Source organism: Truncatella angustata (genome assembly GCF_020726525.1).
Source record: "Truncatella angustata strain MPI-SDFR-AT-0073 chromosome Unknown BKA67scaffold_6, whole genome shotgun sequence".
Taxonomy (NCBI): domain Eukaryota; kingdom Fungi; phylum Ascomycota; class Sordariomycetes; order Amphisphaeriales; family Sporocadaceae; genus Truncatella; species Truncatella angustata.
In genome coordinates this window covers 3164761-3181380 of record NW_025763386.1, presented here as the reverse complement: position 1 = coordinate 3181380, position 16620 = coordinate 3164761, and the positions used below count along the sequence as shown (strand labels likewise).

At 47.6% G+C, this 16620-nt stretch overlaps 6 protein-coding genes across 6 annotated transcripts; 5 read left to right on the top strand and 1 right to left on the bottom strand.

The window, feature by feature from the left end:
- Positions 1-297: 297 nt before the first annotated feature.
- Positions 298-1812, top strand: BKA67DRAFT_521683 (uncharacterized protein; the record flags this gene model as incomplete). Its single annotated transcript, XM_046098301.1, has 1 exon — positions 298-1812. One exon carries the CDS (start codon positions 298-300, stop codon positions 1810-1812), a length of 1515 nt encoding a protein of 504 aa, XP_045956729.1.
- A 1285-nt stretch (positions 1813-3097) lies between these two features.
- Positions 3098-3583, top strand: BKA67DRAFT_494039 (Isochorismatase-like protein; the record flags this gene model as incomplete). Its single annotated transcript, XM_046097013.1, has 1 exon — positions 3098-3583. A coding segment is annotated over one exon (486 nt), but the record flags the coding sequence as incomplete, so codon positions are not given.
- A 1105-nt stretch (positions 3584-4688) lies between these two features.
- BKA67DRAFT_593897 (uncharacterized protein) lies at positions 4689-5906 on the top strand (the record flags this gene model as incomplete). Its single annotated transcript, XM_046104992.1, has 5 exons — positions 4689-4752; positions 4897-5047; positions 5144-5316; positions 5389-5674; positions 5729-5906. 5 exons carry the CDS (start codon positions 4689-4691, stop codon positions 5904-5906), a joined length of 852 nt encoding a protein of 283 aa, XP_045956727.1.
- Positions 5907-6119: 213 nt separating this feature from the next.
- Positions 6120-6485, top strand: BKA67DRAFT_661187 (uncharacterized protein; the record flags this gene model as incomplete). Its single annotated transcript, XM_046107773.1, has 1 exon — positions 6120-6485. One exon carries the CDS (start codon positions 6120-6122, stop codon positions 6483-6485), a length of 366 nt encoding a protein of 121 aa, XP_045956726.1.
- A 4166-nt stretch (positions 6486-10651) lies between these two features.
- On the bottom strand, positions 10652-12028 carry BKA67DRAFT_489091 (glycoside hydrolase superfamily; the record flags this gene model as incomplete). The annotated part of the gene is made up of 3 exons (XM_046096957.1): positions 10652-11149; positions 11195-11393; positions 11454-12028. Coding segments are annotated over 3 exons (1272 nt in total), but the record flags the coding sequence as incomplete, so codon positions are not given.
- Positions 12029-15153: 3125 nt separating this feature from the next.
- On the top strand, positions 15154-15523 carry BKA67DRAFT_574035 (uncharacterized protein; the record flags this gene model as incomplete). Its single annotated transcript, XM_046103397.1, has 1 exon — positions 15154-15523. One exon carries the CDS (start codon positions 15157-15159, stop codon positions 15421-15423), a length of 267 nt encoding a protein of 88 aa, XP_045956724.1. The 3' UTR covers positions 15424-15523.
- Between the last annotated feature and the right edge of the window lie 1097 nt (positions 15524-16620).

Genomic DNA, 16620 nt, shown 5'->3' with positions numbered 1-16620 from the left:
CTAACCTGATTAGGATTATCCCTAAGATATACAGGATTGAGCTTGTCAGATATTGACTCCGACCAGCAATTCCGGAGTCAACTAGTAAGCGCATGGCTGACTCTGGGCGGCTGACCTGAGAGGCGCGATTTGAGAACTCGTACAGAAGCCGAACTAGAAAACTATTGAGCAATTAGTTCGAGTCAGTACATAGTCTGCAAGTTGAAATTATGTATCTAAAACCGGTAATCCAGTATCTGTGTTTATGTTGTGCTACTTCTACCGTCCTTTTCTTTCTGAGCGACGAAATCCTTTGCAATGACTTCGAGCGAGCTTCACCAAACTCTTAATGTGCTAGACTACATTCCGCCTTGTAATTACGTCCGCTTACTCTTTCCCCTCCCGTTGAGGTCTGGAGTGGAGAATGAACTCGTGTTCGACGAGCTGCACCTAGCCCTACAGAAGACATTTATACAAGAGCCATGGGCCAGCGGCAAAGTGTTCCGCCAGTCATCTGACGCTCCAGATTGGCGGCCAGGGCAGCTCGAGATACGCTACCGGACCTGCTCACTTGACGACCCAAGGCCGCACCAGCTGCAGTACCGTCAGCTCGACACGGACTGGACGTATGACGAACTCCGGGATTGTGGTTTCCCTAGCGATATATTTCCGGAGGAGCTCCTCCTGGAAGCGCCCGCCGCGTTGGGTGATGTGGCTGTGGCAGGTGCCGATGTCTTTCTGGCCCAGGCAAACTTCCTCCCGGGCGGCTTACTGCTGGCCTTCACCACATCTCACGCATCTACTGACGCCACAGGTATGTTGAGCCTGTTCAAGCTGTGGGCCAATAACTTCAGCGAGCTACACGGTCGTGATGAAGGATGTTTAGCTGCGCCGTCGCGTTTCACGTCCGAGGACCGAGATCGTCGCCTTCTGGACCGCATCTGGGCGAATGATTTAGAGGGTCCCACACCAAGCAATAATTCTGACGACCCGTGGCTACGGACTCTGGTCAGCCTAGATGCCAACTACCCAGGTGAGAGCGTTGCAGATTCGACCCAGCAGGAGATAGCAGGCGGTGCAGATCCCCCGGGCCACCCTCTAGTCATGCTCAATCGCGTCATGTTTCTCTCGGGCCAGGACCTCACCACACTCAAGAACGAATGCCTTGCAGAACCAAGCCCACAGGGGTCCTCACCCATTTCATCCAGTGATGCCATTAATGCCTTGGTGTGGCGTGGCGTGCTTAGGGCCCGTTCTGCGGCAGCGGCTGCCCGCTCGCGGCCGCTCGAGGATGCCGTGTCCGTGTTCGAGTCACCTGTTGACGTGCGAGCTCGCATCGGCTCTGGCTTCCCACAAGATTATCTCGGGAACTGCTTCTTGCTCAACAACGCACGCATTCCTGTGGCCGAGCTCATAGCACCCTCGACACCGCTGGGCCGCATAGCCCAGGCCATCCGGGAGGGCGCCACCCGCTTAGATACTCAGAAGGTTCGTGAAGCGTACACCTTTCTGCGAGCAACGCCCGATCTATCGCGCGTGCAAGGTCGCTTCGTTGAGAGGCACGAGTCGGCTGACCTGCTAATCTCTAACCTTGTGCACTTCCCCTTGAACGAGATTAGCTTTGGCGACCGCTATTTTGGCAACGGTGGCATACCGCAGTCCTTCCGGGTGCTCCATGCCAGATACGCGCCTTACGTACGACTTGGCCACATATTGCCCCGGAACCAGACCCATGGCGGCGTCGAGATTAGTTTGAACCTGTTCGACGATGAGATGGTTTATTGGGAAAACGATGAAGAGATTAACCGATATCTTGTGGCAATTGAGGCTTAGAGTATAGATGAAGGAGAGCGAGGACCTAGCACTGATGCACACCACACCTATTGGGCAGCCTCAGCCTCTCGGTCTAGCTGAAGTTTCGACTTACACTGAAGTAACTATGACTTCATGCGAAATATTTATAAACCTTTCATCGGCGCTACTTTAGATCTATGTGTGGTCTCGGACTAGTTTAGCCAGAACTAATCCTCATGAGTGCACGCCACACATGAACGCAATGACTTTTATCAGATTTAACATACCGAGAACAATATCAGATTTATGATACAAGTGCAACTCATCACCGGCCCAGGTTTGTCCTGGTTACTTCTCTTGTCTGTATTGTCATAATAACATCTGCCTTTTCCATTGTCATCAAACGATGGTTGATTAGCCACGATAATATATGCTGTAAAATTCTTTTCTACTATTTAACATAGTTGTTCTCATGTCGTCGTCGACACTGCTCATCAGTTCGTCTAATAGTATAAAACCATACTTCCATCCTCATGATACGCCACGAGAATATTCCGCACCAAGTCGAAAAGCCGCTTTTGTTTATCGGACAGCTTGATATACCGGTAGTCTTGTTCGGCTTCTAATTTGCCGCCGCCAACTATCGACTCCCTGAGTTTAGCGTACGCTGATACGCGCTTCATAGCCTCGTTAGATCTACCGTAAGCAGTTGCCTCACAGTCAATGAAGAGATCAGGTGGGCTGCGTTTGGAATGGACTAAAACAAGAAGCTTAATCGGTGTTGTCAAGTTGTACGGATGGAGTACGTGGCGGGAACGAAAACGAATTGCTTGTCGCGTCAGCATGTCAGCCAAAAGTGGCCGCGTCTGCAATCGTCTTCTGGCCCTTGCATCGAGCGGGCCCAGAAGTGTGGTACTTGCCCCACATGCCCTTTTTTGGGCCTGCTACCATAGTATACACACACGACACGGTCTATTTTCGGCTGCGTTCCATGCCTAGTCAATGCGCATCCCCTTGCTTATCGTACTAGTACGACTAATGCATGGGAATGAGCATTATGAGTCACGCTAGGCACGGCGCGTACCGTGTCGTGTTATATGTACAGCAACATTTATGTCCCTAATGAGCTTTCAAGGCGAAAGTTTTCTACCGGTTCACACCATAGAATTATAGGATTCTTGCCTCTCATCAGTTTTATCTTCATTCAACTCTTCTCGTGTTCCCCACATTAAGTTCAACCCTGAGTCTCAACTTCCTCTCGTAAGAGCCTTCAATACCGAAAATTACAATAGACACAAAGCAGCCGTTCACTAAGATGGTCCAACTCGATTCCGCTCCAGCGCTTTTGGTGGTCGATATGCAAAACGGCTTCTGCCACAAACAAGGTAGCTTCGCAAAGATGGGCTCGCAAAGCGAACCAATAGCGATTGTTCCGCACATCAACGAGCTGCGCTCCGCGTTCCGTGCCGCTAATATCCCGGTCTTCTTCCTAAGGACAGGATACAACGCCGACTACTCTGACAGACGCGGCCGCGACAGAGGGGATCGTATTGAAGAACTGCAAGGTCTGATACGAGGGTCTTGGGATGCCGATATCCTAGACGAACTCACGCCCGAGCCCGACGAAAAAGTTGTCGATAAAACGAGAAATTCTGGTTTCTTTCGGACGTCGCTGGAAAATACCCTAAAGGAGCGCGGAGTCAACCATTTGATTTTGACAGGAGTGGGGACGGATGTATGTGTCGAGTCGACGGCAAGAGATGCCTATCAGATGGACTTCGCCGTTACTACCATAAGTGATGCGACTGGGACATGCAATAAACCAGACCATTTAGCCGCTCTACACGCCCTACGAAGGTTCGGTGGCACGGCGTCGACGGCAGAAGTGATTAAAGCTTTGCAAAAGTCACAAGACTTGCGCAATCATAGAATGTCATAGACGTTGGAAAGACTATGTATGATCTATTGTCAAATCGAGCTATCAATTTCGCCCAGTCTTTTTTTCCCAGATGAATATAACTCTCTTTAGCGCCTCGCCTCGTATGAACATGTCGTACGCAGCTTGCAAGGTAACGTCTGTCCCTATACAGCGAGACGCACCCTGTAACGAGACGAATCTATAGTTTTGGAGGCACAATTATTTTCTTAGCAAGTCTATAAAGTTATTATTACTATATGACTTTCTTCAACTATTTCTCTAAGGACACCACTTAGTAATAAGAAAAAGAGTTGCGCTTGATAATATTATTAATCGTTTTCATCATGCCACTAATTGCCGCCTCCGCTTCCCTTCTTGTTTAATCGCGACTATTAAAGTTTTTTCAAGATTCGGAGCACTTAAGGAAAGGTGTTATCACGAAATAATATGGTTCCAAACTTTAAAGACACTTAGAGAGGAAAAAGATGCAGTCCGGGAGTTACGCCGATGCGAACAAGGGTTATTTCTGTTTCAGTGCCGAGTAATGAACATTAGCCGAGATAAACTTTACCATGTTCATGCCTGGGCTCGTTATAGCCATAATTCTCAGCTTAGTCACGTGTGTGACTTCCCTGGTCGGCGAACTAACACCCTGCGGTTTGGGGCAGTATTTATTCTCCCCGATTTATCACCGTGGTGCTATTACGCAAGTGTTATCCCGATTTCAATGCATAGATTCAGTATTTATATCACGGTCAATTACTACTTTAACATCCAAAATTTCGAGACCTGTATATTCAGCTGAGAAGCAGGTTGTAGTGACTAAGCAGTCTTATGGTTTCTGTTGGTTTGGTAGTTCGTCCGAAAAGAGCTACGTCACAATGCAGCTTTTGGTCGTTTTCACTGTTGATGTCCTACGATTACCTTTCCATTTTTTATCTTATTGTTAACAGATTCCTTTGTTATAGTATCAGTATCATTATACACTCTATCCACAATGGGCAGGGTTAAAACGGCAGGTCTAAAACCGTTTAAATGTGAGAAGTGCGGTCCTTCGTTTGGTAACGAGCGTGCTCTTGGCCAACATATAAATTCCGAAGCTCACGCTCTAATGATCAATCCCGACAAGAACATTCCCTCTATTGCCCCTTCTCCGCCTGTAGCTTTTGGCACGCCATTTAAACCTCCGGTGCCGGGTCCGATAGACTTTGATGGCACACCCGAGAATGAGGTTGATATTCCAAGGAAGGATAACTCGACATTCTACATCTTGACGGCTCTTCCAGGCAAGGGCCAAGGACTCATCGTAGTACAAGATATCCCAAAAGGCACGCGGATTATCTCTGAAAAGCCACTGTTCCGGATACCGAAATCTGGGATCGGGATCGAACAGCCAGCTCTTGAAAGAGCAATTGACAGAAAACTTAATCTCCTCTCGGAAAATGACTAAAGGGCTTTCCTTTCACTCTATAACGTTGCGCCAAGTGGTTCTTACCCGTTGAGTGGTAACGTTAAGACTAACGCCCTTCCATTAGGAACCACTGCGTTAGAAGGTGGACTGTTTCTTGTGGCATCAAGGATTAATGACGCATGTGTCTCAAGTTGTCAACACACATGGAATAACAGTATCGGAGAAGAAACAATCCACGCCGTTTAAAGCATAACTAAGGGCGAGGAAATGACAATTAGCTACGCAGACACTGGAACATTCGAAAATCGGCGTCGTCACCTCAAGAAATCATTCCCTTTCGATTATACTTGCAAGCTTTGCAGTTTGCTAGAAGCTGCACGACCAGTTATTGACAATCGCCAAAGCGAGATCACGCGACTCGATGAGCTCCTCGGCGATGGATCTCGTCTCCTTTCCAATCCAGCCAAATGCCTTGAGGATGTCCACACCCTGCTAAAACTACTGGAGGCCGAAAATATCACCGACGCGCGAGTACCTAGGGCGTACTACGACGCGCTCCAAATCGCCATCGCGTATGGAGACCAGGCTAGGGCAAAAGTCTTTGCTTAGAAGGCGTATAATGCGAGATTGTGTTGTGAGGGGGATAATAGCCCGCTGACCATCCGTATGAAATCTCTAGTCGCAAGGCCGGCAGAGCATCGTTTGTTTGGGACGTCGAGTAGATGGAGACTGTTTGAAAAGATGATTCCAAAGAGGTTGGAAGGCGAGGAGTTTGAGGCTTGGCTTTGGAGACGAAATAGATAGAGCGTATCATTGGATGCGTTCATGATTGGCTGGCTGGATGATCGTAAGGGCGATAATTAACGGAGTTTCCCCAATTAAGTCATTGCATTATGATAGTAATAAGAGCATGGACTTAGTGCTTTGCTCCAACCTCGACTTGTACATATCTTAATTCCACGACTCAGATTTATCATAAGCTCACTAAACGGGTCTTCAAACGACATACTACGCGCGATGGCCGTTGCTGTCATCGTTATGCCATCTTTTGTGCTTGTCATCGTCGTGCCCGCTGTTGCACTTGTTATCGGCGTGCCCATTGCTGTGCTTATCATCGTGTCCGCTGTTGTGCTTGTCATCGTCGTGCCCCTCCTTTGTTGTACGCTCGTAGTATGCCTTTTTCATGGTGTTCTGGAAGCAGTTCCCTCCATCGTCGTGCACGCCGTTGTGCTCGCCGTCGTTGCTGTGGCCTTTACCAGCAGAAGGAGCGGATTCCCCTTGGATATTAGGGATTCAAATCGTAGAGGTTTATTGCAGGCAGCTATCGACGGTATAGGAGCTACTAAGAGATGGAGATTGTTCGATTTTGGCGGTTGCGAATGAAATTGCCTAGCAGACAAGTTCGACGTTAAGATAGCCTATGTTTGGCATTAAGTCTGGTTGACATCGTCCTATGATCCTTATCTTAAGTGCTTTGTCCCAAGAATGGTACCCACTGTTTCCTGCATTACGCGTTCCAACTTCTCATCACTCTTAATAACACCTTTTAGTGTACAACGTCAATATGCACTCCTCATAGTGTCCTTAATGATCCGTGCTAACCCTAAGGGCGTGTCCACATATTCGTGTCCCATGCCTAACTCGCCTTTGTATTAAATGACGAATAGATCGCCTCTCCAGAATAATCTATCTTTAGGAGGGTCGAAACCGATGTAATTCGTATAGTATTTATTAAGTGAGAGGGAGGAGAGGATCGTGTAGTAGAGGACGTAATTGCCGTGAAGAGAATTGTTATTATCTCTAACAAATCCTGAAAATTGTGAATTTGGGTCTTCGACGTCCTTGACATAGAAATCAAATACACGGCGTTGTTTAAAGCCATCTCCAAGCCATAGACTAAGGTCTAGGACGTTGTCGAAGTAGTTAACATTGCCATTATCGTGCGCCGCTGTTTAGCAGCGATAGTCGCCCTTTTGTGAGAGTATGGGTGCGGTTAGCACTAAGTTGTGAGAGTTGACAACACTGGTATGAGACAACAAGCCTACAACGTCACGAACTGTAAAGTTGATATGGGCTTGTAATATGTCTTGTCTTGAAAGCTATTCTAGTTACAGGTCAGAGAGAGCTGTCTATATACCTGTCATATCCCACAGCCCCGCTGTGGGTACTGTAACACCTTTCTAACCCCTTTAACTCTTTATAGAATACCTGTTTTAATAATGCTCTAAGGATGAGATTGTTAGTTAATTTTAACGTCCTTTACATAAAACCTCTTAAGGCTTCTCGACCTTATAAGACAAATCCTAGTAATATGTTAACATTATAAGCGAACATAAGTTAGGGTAAAGAGCTACCTTATATTAAATCGATTAAATGTAACTCGAGTTAACTTCTTAAAATTATAATAAAGTTGTTTAAGTTGTTTTACTTACTTAAGGCCTTAATACCCTTACGGTATCTTTATTAACAATAATATTAAAACTTATTGAAAAGCTAATTAACGCGAGCGTGTAAAATCTTTTAGCCTTTTATCCTTTTAACTAGTAAACTAAGATTATTATCTTATCCCTTAAGTTATAAGCCTTACGACGAACTCGTTAATTCACTCGCGGACTAATCACTAATAAATAAATGGAAAGAATAAACTTAATAATTAAAATAACATTAATTAATAACGACGAGCCATTCTTGTCGTCTTCCGAATGTACTATTATTAAAAAAAGCGAAGCCGGTCAGGCGAAGAAAGCCGTTACCGCTTCCCTTACGCCTAGCAGCATACCCGATCGAGAAGTACGAACGAGCACTAAGATGGGCCGAAGGACCAGATCTACGACAAGCTCTCTCTAGACACTGCCAAAAGCGTAGACAAAGCGATAACGCTTTGCAAGATGATCGCCAACGTAGAGCACTAGCCGATAAAGCCCCTGGAACCGGTCTAAAACAGTATGAGAAGTTTAAGAGGAAAGAAGCCACGATAATCTTCCAAATCCGGTCTGAACGGATTGGACTCGCAGCCTTCTTATTTAGAATAGACGCGTTCGGAGCGTATACACCCCTCTGCCGCTGCGGCGAAGCCCCCGAAACAGTCGTACACGTATTCCTCCATTGCGGGCTATTAGAAGAGGCTCAAGCACGCCTAAGGAGCTTTATAGCACCGGTAAGACTGGATACACGCCGCGACCTCGCCGCGGCTACGTTAATCCCGAAAGTGTCGAAGGTTCTAGTTCGGTGGCTATTACAAACGGGGAGACTATCCTATATAGGGGATAGGCAGTCTTCTCAGGGGTAGTTACGTTGGTTAGGTGAGAACTAAAATCGCATTATAGACACTATAACGTAGACGCTATTAGAGCGTAGAGCACACGAAGCGCACGGGTTTTGTCCAGCCCTTAAGGCAAGGTTTACCGTACGGTTTAATTCGGAGAGGTACCGAGGGACTTAGAGTCCTACGGCGTATTTAATAATAATAAATATTATAAAAACTAACTATGTTACTAAAGTTAAAAGTATAAAGGAGTATAACCCTTAGACTATTTATAAAGTTTTATCCCTTCGACCTTATATTAATTAAACCCTGGATAATTACGACGAAAGTCGTACGACTTATTTAGCTCCCTTATAATATTAATATAACTAACACTTATTACTTTACTAGTTATATACTTATTACGGCTTAGTTCGAGCTTAATTAATTACGAAAATGTAAATAAAATTGCCCGAATCCACTTAAATTCGACTATATCGGTTAAATAAGAGAATTTATAACGTAAAACATTTATATTTATACCTTAACTCTTCTTATTAAAATATTTCTATAATTATAAGTTTAATCCGGAATTTAACAAGTGATTTGAAATCATAATAGTTAAATTTCCTATTTATCAAAATTATAGCTTATTACGACAACGGGAACATTGGTTTCCTAGTAAATCCGTATACCCATTCTTTGAAAATCCGCAATCCCCTGGTCAATCCTAAGCGCTGGGTTTCTTCTACTGAATTTAAATCCGCACAGGGTATGCGGCGTAATGCATACTTATAAGGGTATGCGGCGCGATGCATACTTGTAAGGGCCTCCCCCACTGCTCCAGTACTTGAAAAGCTGAATTGTACACGTCGGTATGAATACACTTTACGCCTTGAACGCCTCCAAGATTCCCTCGAGGACGGCATCGACTGCACCAGCCGCGCCCTCGAAGGGGTCAGCGCCTTCCTTTTCGGTGAACTCGCAGGCAATGTTCATCGCGGGGTCGGAGCCGGAGCGGAGGGCGTTGCTAACACGCTGAGCGGTACAGGCCTCACTGGTGTGGAAGGTAAGGGCGCAGCCGTTGATTTTAGACTCAACGTAGTACTTGTTCTCGGTCGGAGCACAGCCGTTCAGGTTAAGGTGGTTCCACACGCGGTCAGCCTTAATGGAGTTCTCGGCGTTGGCCACAACCACGTACCAGTACTGGACGACGGGCTATTATAGGCAAAAGTTAGCAACGAGGAAACGGTTTGGAATTGGGGGAGTATTTTCCTACGTCGTTGGTCACATGTTCCCAGGTGTTGAAGCAGGTCACGCCCGCAGGGTTGGACTCAGGGATACCAACACCAGTCATCGTCACCGTTGGCGCTGTGACGGTTGTCGCCGGCGTTGGCGTGACAGTAGTCGTCGGCGTCGGCGTGCAGTTGTCCAGGCTCGTGCAGACGTCGTTGTTGTTACCAACGACGGTGCACACCTGGCACAGGGCCGTGTTGGTCGACACTGGCAGCGCCGTGGTGTCGCCTCCTCCAGTGATGGTTGGCAGCGCTGTGTATGCACAGCTGTTGTACGGTGTTACTTGCGTCGCTACTAGCTCGTCGAATGTGGACCCCGAGCATACGCAGTATGCCTTTGTTATGCCCAGTCCAGGTTCTTGGTTCTGATGCGTACAGCTGATGTAACTGGTACTTGTCGGCGCGGTCGTGGTTTGTGGACCACTTGTAGTGATACAGTTACCGTTCTGGCAGCCGGCGCCACAATGGGCAGTCGTATTACCACAAGATCCGTAACTTGAGCAGCAATCACCGAACCTCGATCCAAGGCAGGTCATATAATCATTCTGTGCTCCGCAGCTCCCGTCAGTCGTGTTAGCTGGGGCACCTGTATAGAAACAATTTCCATCCTGGCAGCCGGCGCCGCAATGGGCGTCCGTATTACCACAATATCCATCCCATGAGCAGCAGTCACCGTAGTTCGATCCCAGGCAAGTGTTATAGGTACTTTGCTTTCCACAAGTTCCATCCGTGGTAGGACATCCCGACTGACAGTTCGCTTTGCTGCAGTGAGCATCATCACTGCCACAATAGCCTGCCAACGAGCAACAGCTTCCAGTCGAAAAGGTTCCACAGAATGAATCGCTAAAGGAATTTCCACAAGTGCCGTCGGTTGTCTGGCCACCGGTCGTGCAATCTCCGCTGCTGCAGCCATTGCCACAGTGCACGGAATCGCTACCACAGTACCCAGCAGCGGAGCAACAGCTTCCCGCCTCCCAGTCTCCACAGACGGTGTTGCCAAACTTGGGTCCGCAGGTTCCGTCGGTGGTCTTGGTCGGAGTATCACCGCTTCCGCTTCCCGAATTGAAATCGACAGACCATACCATGGTACCGCCGAAACATTGTCCATCAGCCCATGCCTTCTTCAATTTGATGGTGTCAGCGTCGTCGTATCCGATCCACTGATCATCCCAGGTGATTTGCTTCATCATAGCCTCGCTGAGAAGAGTAGGTTGCAGCTTCTTTTCCTTGATAATGTTCTCAATTTCCAGCAACGACATGACTCCAGCAAAGTTAGTACAAGTACCTGGCTTGCTAGGCCCTGAGAAAGCACAGTTCAGCGTGTTACAGCTAGGGTCACTAAGCGTATAACCACGGCCGTAGTATGCCAACCCAAAGTTGATCTTCGAAGGCGTCAAGTCGTCAAACCACAAAGGCAGGGTGTCATTGCTGATATCCCTGATATCCGCTTGACCACGGACCTTCGACCCCAAGGTCTTGACGTCGGTGTCCCAAGAACCGTGCAAGTCCTAAGTTATCAGCACAAGCTTATTGGTTGGATAAGTAAAACTTACGTATGCCATGAAACCAAAGAAGTCAACATATGGCTCCATTCCCTTCGCATCAAACCCGCGGAGATACCAATAATCAGGAGCCAAAGTCAAACTGATGCCATAACTATCACCAAAGGCGCTTTTCATCTCCTTGACCAGACTGACAAAATTGACAGTGTCTGCCAACACGCCGCCTCGTGCAGCCGCAGCAGGATACTCCCTATCGAAATGTGTTAGTACCATCCTCGGAGAGTGAGTGGAATGGGTGATAAGAACCTACCAGTCAATATCCACACCCTGAAAGCCCCACTTCTTCATAAACGCCATGAGAGAAGTGATGAATGCGCTCCTGGAAGCACTCTTGGACACCATGTCGGACCAAGCGGTGTGGGTAGCAGTGCCCGGATCAGAAAAGTCGAAACCACCGATGGCTACCCATGTCTTCACCCCTTTAGATTGCAAAGCCGTGAATTCAGGGTAGAGCTCCTCGTCGGCAGTATCGCCAGGCACGATAGCAAATGTGCTAGGATCGAATTTGGCAAAGGCAAAGTAGAGATGGGTCAGCCCGTCTAGGTTGATCTGCGACGGCGATATGCGATTGCATAACCGATCACGGGTATTGGAGGCCTGATAATACCCGATGGCTCGTCCATTGGTCGATCCTGAGCCCTCTCCGCAAGAGGGGGCAGGGATGATCTTACAGAGGCCATAGTCTGCCTGGCAAGGTGCCATCCCGTTCGCTTCCGTTGGGGTGGAATCACAGTGCACGTCGTCGGTTCCACACCATCCATAAGCCGAGCAGCACAGGTTCATGCCACACTTCTGGTCGCCATCAATGCTGTAAGGACCACACATCGCTGTAGCCGGGTTGATTAGCCAAATCGGAGTATTCAGTCAGCTGACTCGTTGACATACCAAGAGCATCACAATTCGAGGTACAGTTGCCACTACCACAAAAAGTTGGGCCATAACCACACTTGCCATTTGTACCGCAGCAGCTGTGATCATAGTCAGCCCCAGATAGCACAATTGTAACCGTTGTCATCATCATACCTTCCATCGACGCAAGGTTTGCCTTCACCGCACAGCAATGCGTCACGTCTTTGAAGATTCGATGTAGGAGCCAGAACGTTTGATGCGAAGATCGGGACTGGAGGTGCAACTGCTGGGTTCTGATGTCCGGGAGTTGCCAAGACAGACCTGGTGAAGCACAGAACAGCAAGTGCAAGTAGAAGGCAGACCGAGTGCATTGCGGTCAACGGCGAGCCTCTGCGGCCCGTCGAAGATCTCGGCAAAGAATCCATAATAAAGAATGGTTGAGGTTACCGGGAGCCTTGATGACAGGCAGGCCATTGGTGCAATGTACGCGCAGGATATATATGATCAACAGGATCCATACATATCTAATTTCCTCGCTCAACTTCTTGTCCCCACCCAGGAGGATGACAAAGATGAATCTGGAACACACTCCATCGCGCGTTCGCGATTTTGAACGATTGGTGGACTTTCTCTTTACAGTGACAGATCGTGCACATAGGTAGGCAGCAGCAGTAAATGGGTCTCGTGGGTCCCGGTCTGTCGGTGCCGGCCAGGGCAACCGGCACAGGGTTGTACAGGAAGTGTTACACGCCGACGGCTTTATACCCTGTAGCCGACGTCGCATGCAAAGTGGGTTCCTGCAAGCGATCCCCATAAACTTGCCACCCTCATAAAGGATTATATTCCCGCGTGCGTACGGAAAGGGCAATGCGAGCGCCAAAAGACGCGATGAACCGGTCGAGGGATCCGGATCCTGGTCAGGATCGCGAACCTGGTAGATGTTTTGTTACTAAATCCGCGTCCAAGCCACCCTCCATCTCGGTTACAATTGTAAGTGGACCTTACATAATCGAGTTAGTCTTTTATGTAAGCTTCTCGGCTACCTTAACCGGGCTTGCGCTATGGATGGAAATAAGCGCTTACCTCATTATAAATACTAAGATGTATACACCCTAGTGCCCCCGATAGTAATTCGTGTTAGGGTTCTCTTAATATTAGATCATACGATGTTAAGATAAGACTTAGTTTAGGTGAGCAAAATTGAATTTTTCAAGGCGCTAGAGCTATAAGGAGAAAAAGTAACTTAGTCGGAAGAGTGGTGAATTATTATCAAAGGGGAGAGGGGTTCTTTTATCCCGTCGGAGATTAAAGGATACCTTAATAACTATATGCACCCCTCCCGTGTTATTTATTATGGCCTCTAATAAGGTCGCCCCGACTAATATATATAAGTAACACTTATCTTAAATTAAGGGAACTAAGCTTTGTTCTTTTAATAAACTATTATAGTTCCTTTTATTAATAATTATAAGCGTAATTGTAAAGAACTAACTCCGTAAAGTGGAAGAGGTCTTCTTATTAATTCATTCTAATTAATGTCATTCTAAGGTTATAACCCATATCACATTTGGTCTTCCCAAATTGATTCACTTACTGGCTTTATGGCTTATCAACCGTGGTATTACCGAACTCTCCATCAACCGGGTGCTTGGATCACTGGCCATCACCATTCACAACTTCGCGCCCGAAAAACAACATTTTTTACCAGATCTTAACCTTCAGAACCTTGTCCTCCGGGGGTTATTTCAGTCCACTGGATTTGGGGCACATACTTCGGACTAACATGCGCGCACGACCTTTGCGCCGTACTATCAGTTTGTCTCCTCGCACTTGATGGATTCTTAGACTGACCTCCTCTATACGGTCCAATAACCGAGGCCCACTCATTGCGGCGCTTCTAGGGCGTGTTCTGGCAAAGGCTGCACGTCGCTCCTTTCGCTGCTTACACACTTTCCATTCTCAAGCGCCAGAACCCTGCCATGAAGGCGCTACACTCGTTGTGGGTGTTCCTGCTATCTGCCAGCTGTCACGCGCTGGCGGACTGGGCAATGTATCGCAGGGTCACGATCAAGGCGAACGCCCGCTTTTTGCATGCAATTGGGTTATGTCGCTGCTCGAGACCGTCCTTGCATCGCTTACGAAAGGAATATGGCTTTATGGTCGTGCCAATAACCAGTCTTGGGCCCTCGCATGGACTCGGCGGTTTATTGGTGATGTCATGGTATGGACATTCTTCATGTGTACTGTTCCGGCTTGGCAGTATCCCCTAGTGTATGAATCTGTGTATGCATAGTAGCAGGTCAGGGTCTCACATGGTGGGGGAGTTATATCATGCTAACTCTTCAGTATCTGGTACAGTAGATGATGACTGGATGGATGTTGGAAAACGTCTTCAGATGAACAACCAGGAGACATCAGGACAGGTCGTAAAAAAGGCGGGAGTATTGTGGTGTCGTGCGCTGCGATGCTGGGTCAAAAATTAAAACCCGTGAAAGTGGAGTCATAGTGGGGGAGATGGATCATCCCATTAGTACAAAATTAAAGGTGCACCCCTTGCAGACTCAATAAACAACCATTTCCTTAAAAGGAAGGTGACTTCGACGCAACAAGCTTTAGCCAAGCCGGTAGGACCCGAACCATGATGTTATGGTTACACTCAATTTGATATAATGAGTAGGTCGGCGCTCCTCGCCATGTTTATTTAAAATCGATAGCAATTGTGCTTTAGCGCATTGACCACATGTACCTGTGACACGAAGGGGCCCAGTCTTTTAGGTTTCGTACGCAGTACACAAAATACCTACTTAACCTTACAAGTAGAGCCCCGACAGGCTGTGCCGCTTATTGTGGACTCACAGCTTGTGGGTCGTAGGAAGTTCATTACCTTCCGGTGGGAAGATCCGGACGAACTTCGACTTGAGGCATTTTGAAGCCTAACTATAGCATTTACAAACAAAAGGAGGCAATTTTGAAGAAATAGAATCCCTGACCCCACAAAACCGGCTAGGCTGACACCAACACAAAGTTCCTGACTTGTTGTTTTGCGAGGGCTAAAGAAGAAAGAGACGGAGCCCTCCAAATTCGTTTTTGTCGTAGTAATTCTAATGGCTTTGATTGCTGAACTTACAGAGATGCCGCCACCGTATAACGATGACGCAGATGAAACCTGGCAACCTATAACCCTTGTGCTCGCTGGACTGTCCATTTACACCGAGTCGGACGATGCAACGCTGTTGTACCAGCTTGACCGCGGCGTTGCCAGTCTCACACAGGCAACGCACAAGGTGGAACTGGAACGCGTGAGCGCACAGTCAAGGCGGCCACCGGCGTGCCAACTGTCAAGTCTCGGGCACGGCACATATACGATCTGAAGTACTTGAAAGACGCACCAGGTGGTCTCGAGTCACTGCCATCTGACTCACCGCATTACTTTATCCAAGCCATCTCAAAGCGGACTATCGGTCATGTGGGTCTCAAGAAGTCGTGCCTCCGGTCGCGCTGGACGGCGCTGCCGATTGATGTCTCAGGCAAAAATAGTAACTAGCTAAGGAAGCCCCGGCCCGCGGTAGTACTTTTTTAACGAAGAAATTCTGAAAAATTGTGGTCTGGTACAACATCCAGATTGGGACGACGATAATGGTTCGGCTTTTTTCCTTGAGACTTTTCTCTTTGCTTTTCCATATTTTGCCCTTTCAGAAATAGATATTGTTTCAAAGCATTTCTTATTTGATGTTAGCTCTTTGTTCACATTCTGTCCCATGGCTCAACCACCTTCCTTTCGATACTCTCATCCGTGTCGCCGTTGTCCTCTGTCTCTCTAGTGCCCTTCATGTCGCTGCAGCTGGTACTGGGGCCATGGGTACTGGGTGCCTAGTAGGGAGCAACACCCTCCGAAATACCTTTGGATAACCCTTCCGTACTGCTTTTAGAACAAAACTTTCTAAGTCAGTCCGTATGAGCTCTCCTGTATTAGTTTTGCTTAGCACATTAGCATGACGCACATCCCGATACACCATACATAACCGATACATCACCCACAAACACCGCTTGACTGTTCGTGTTGTCGTCGAAACATGTTTCCTTGACAGCTACACAATGTCACCTAGTGTTTCTCAGTCCATAAGCTCAATTATGAGCCTCTGGATGCCAACGCTCATTCTACTCGTCTGATTGAGATACTGCCAGCCGCGAGTGAGGGCGAGGCTATAACCTGTTGTCTTCACACCACCCATTTCATCCCCGGACTTGAATATGTCGCATTATCGTACACTTGGGAGACGTAAGCAATACGGACGACATCATTGTGAACAGCCAGAAGGTGAAGGTAAGTACCAACCTTGCCTCAGCATTGTGGCATTTCCGCCAGCACGATATGTTCCGCTCTGGAAGTGACAAATTCTTTTTGGATCGACGCTCTCTGCATCAACCAAGACGATGTTATGGAACGCAATGAGCAGGTCGCTCGTATGGGAGCTATTTACCGCAATGCAACAGGCGTATGGTCATTGTGGGGCTCTTCTGATGACAATTGCTCGGACATGCTTTCGGCGCTATACACACCATTGCCT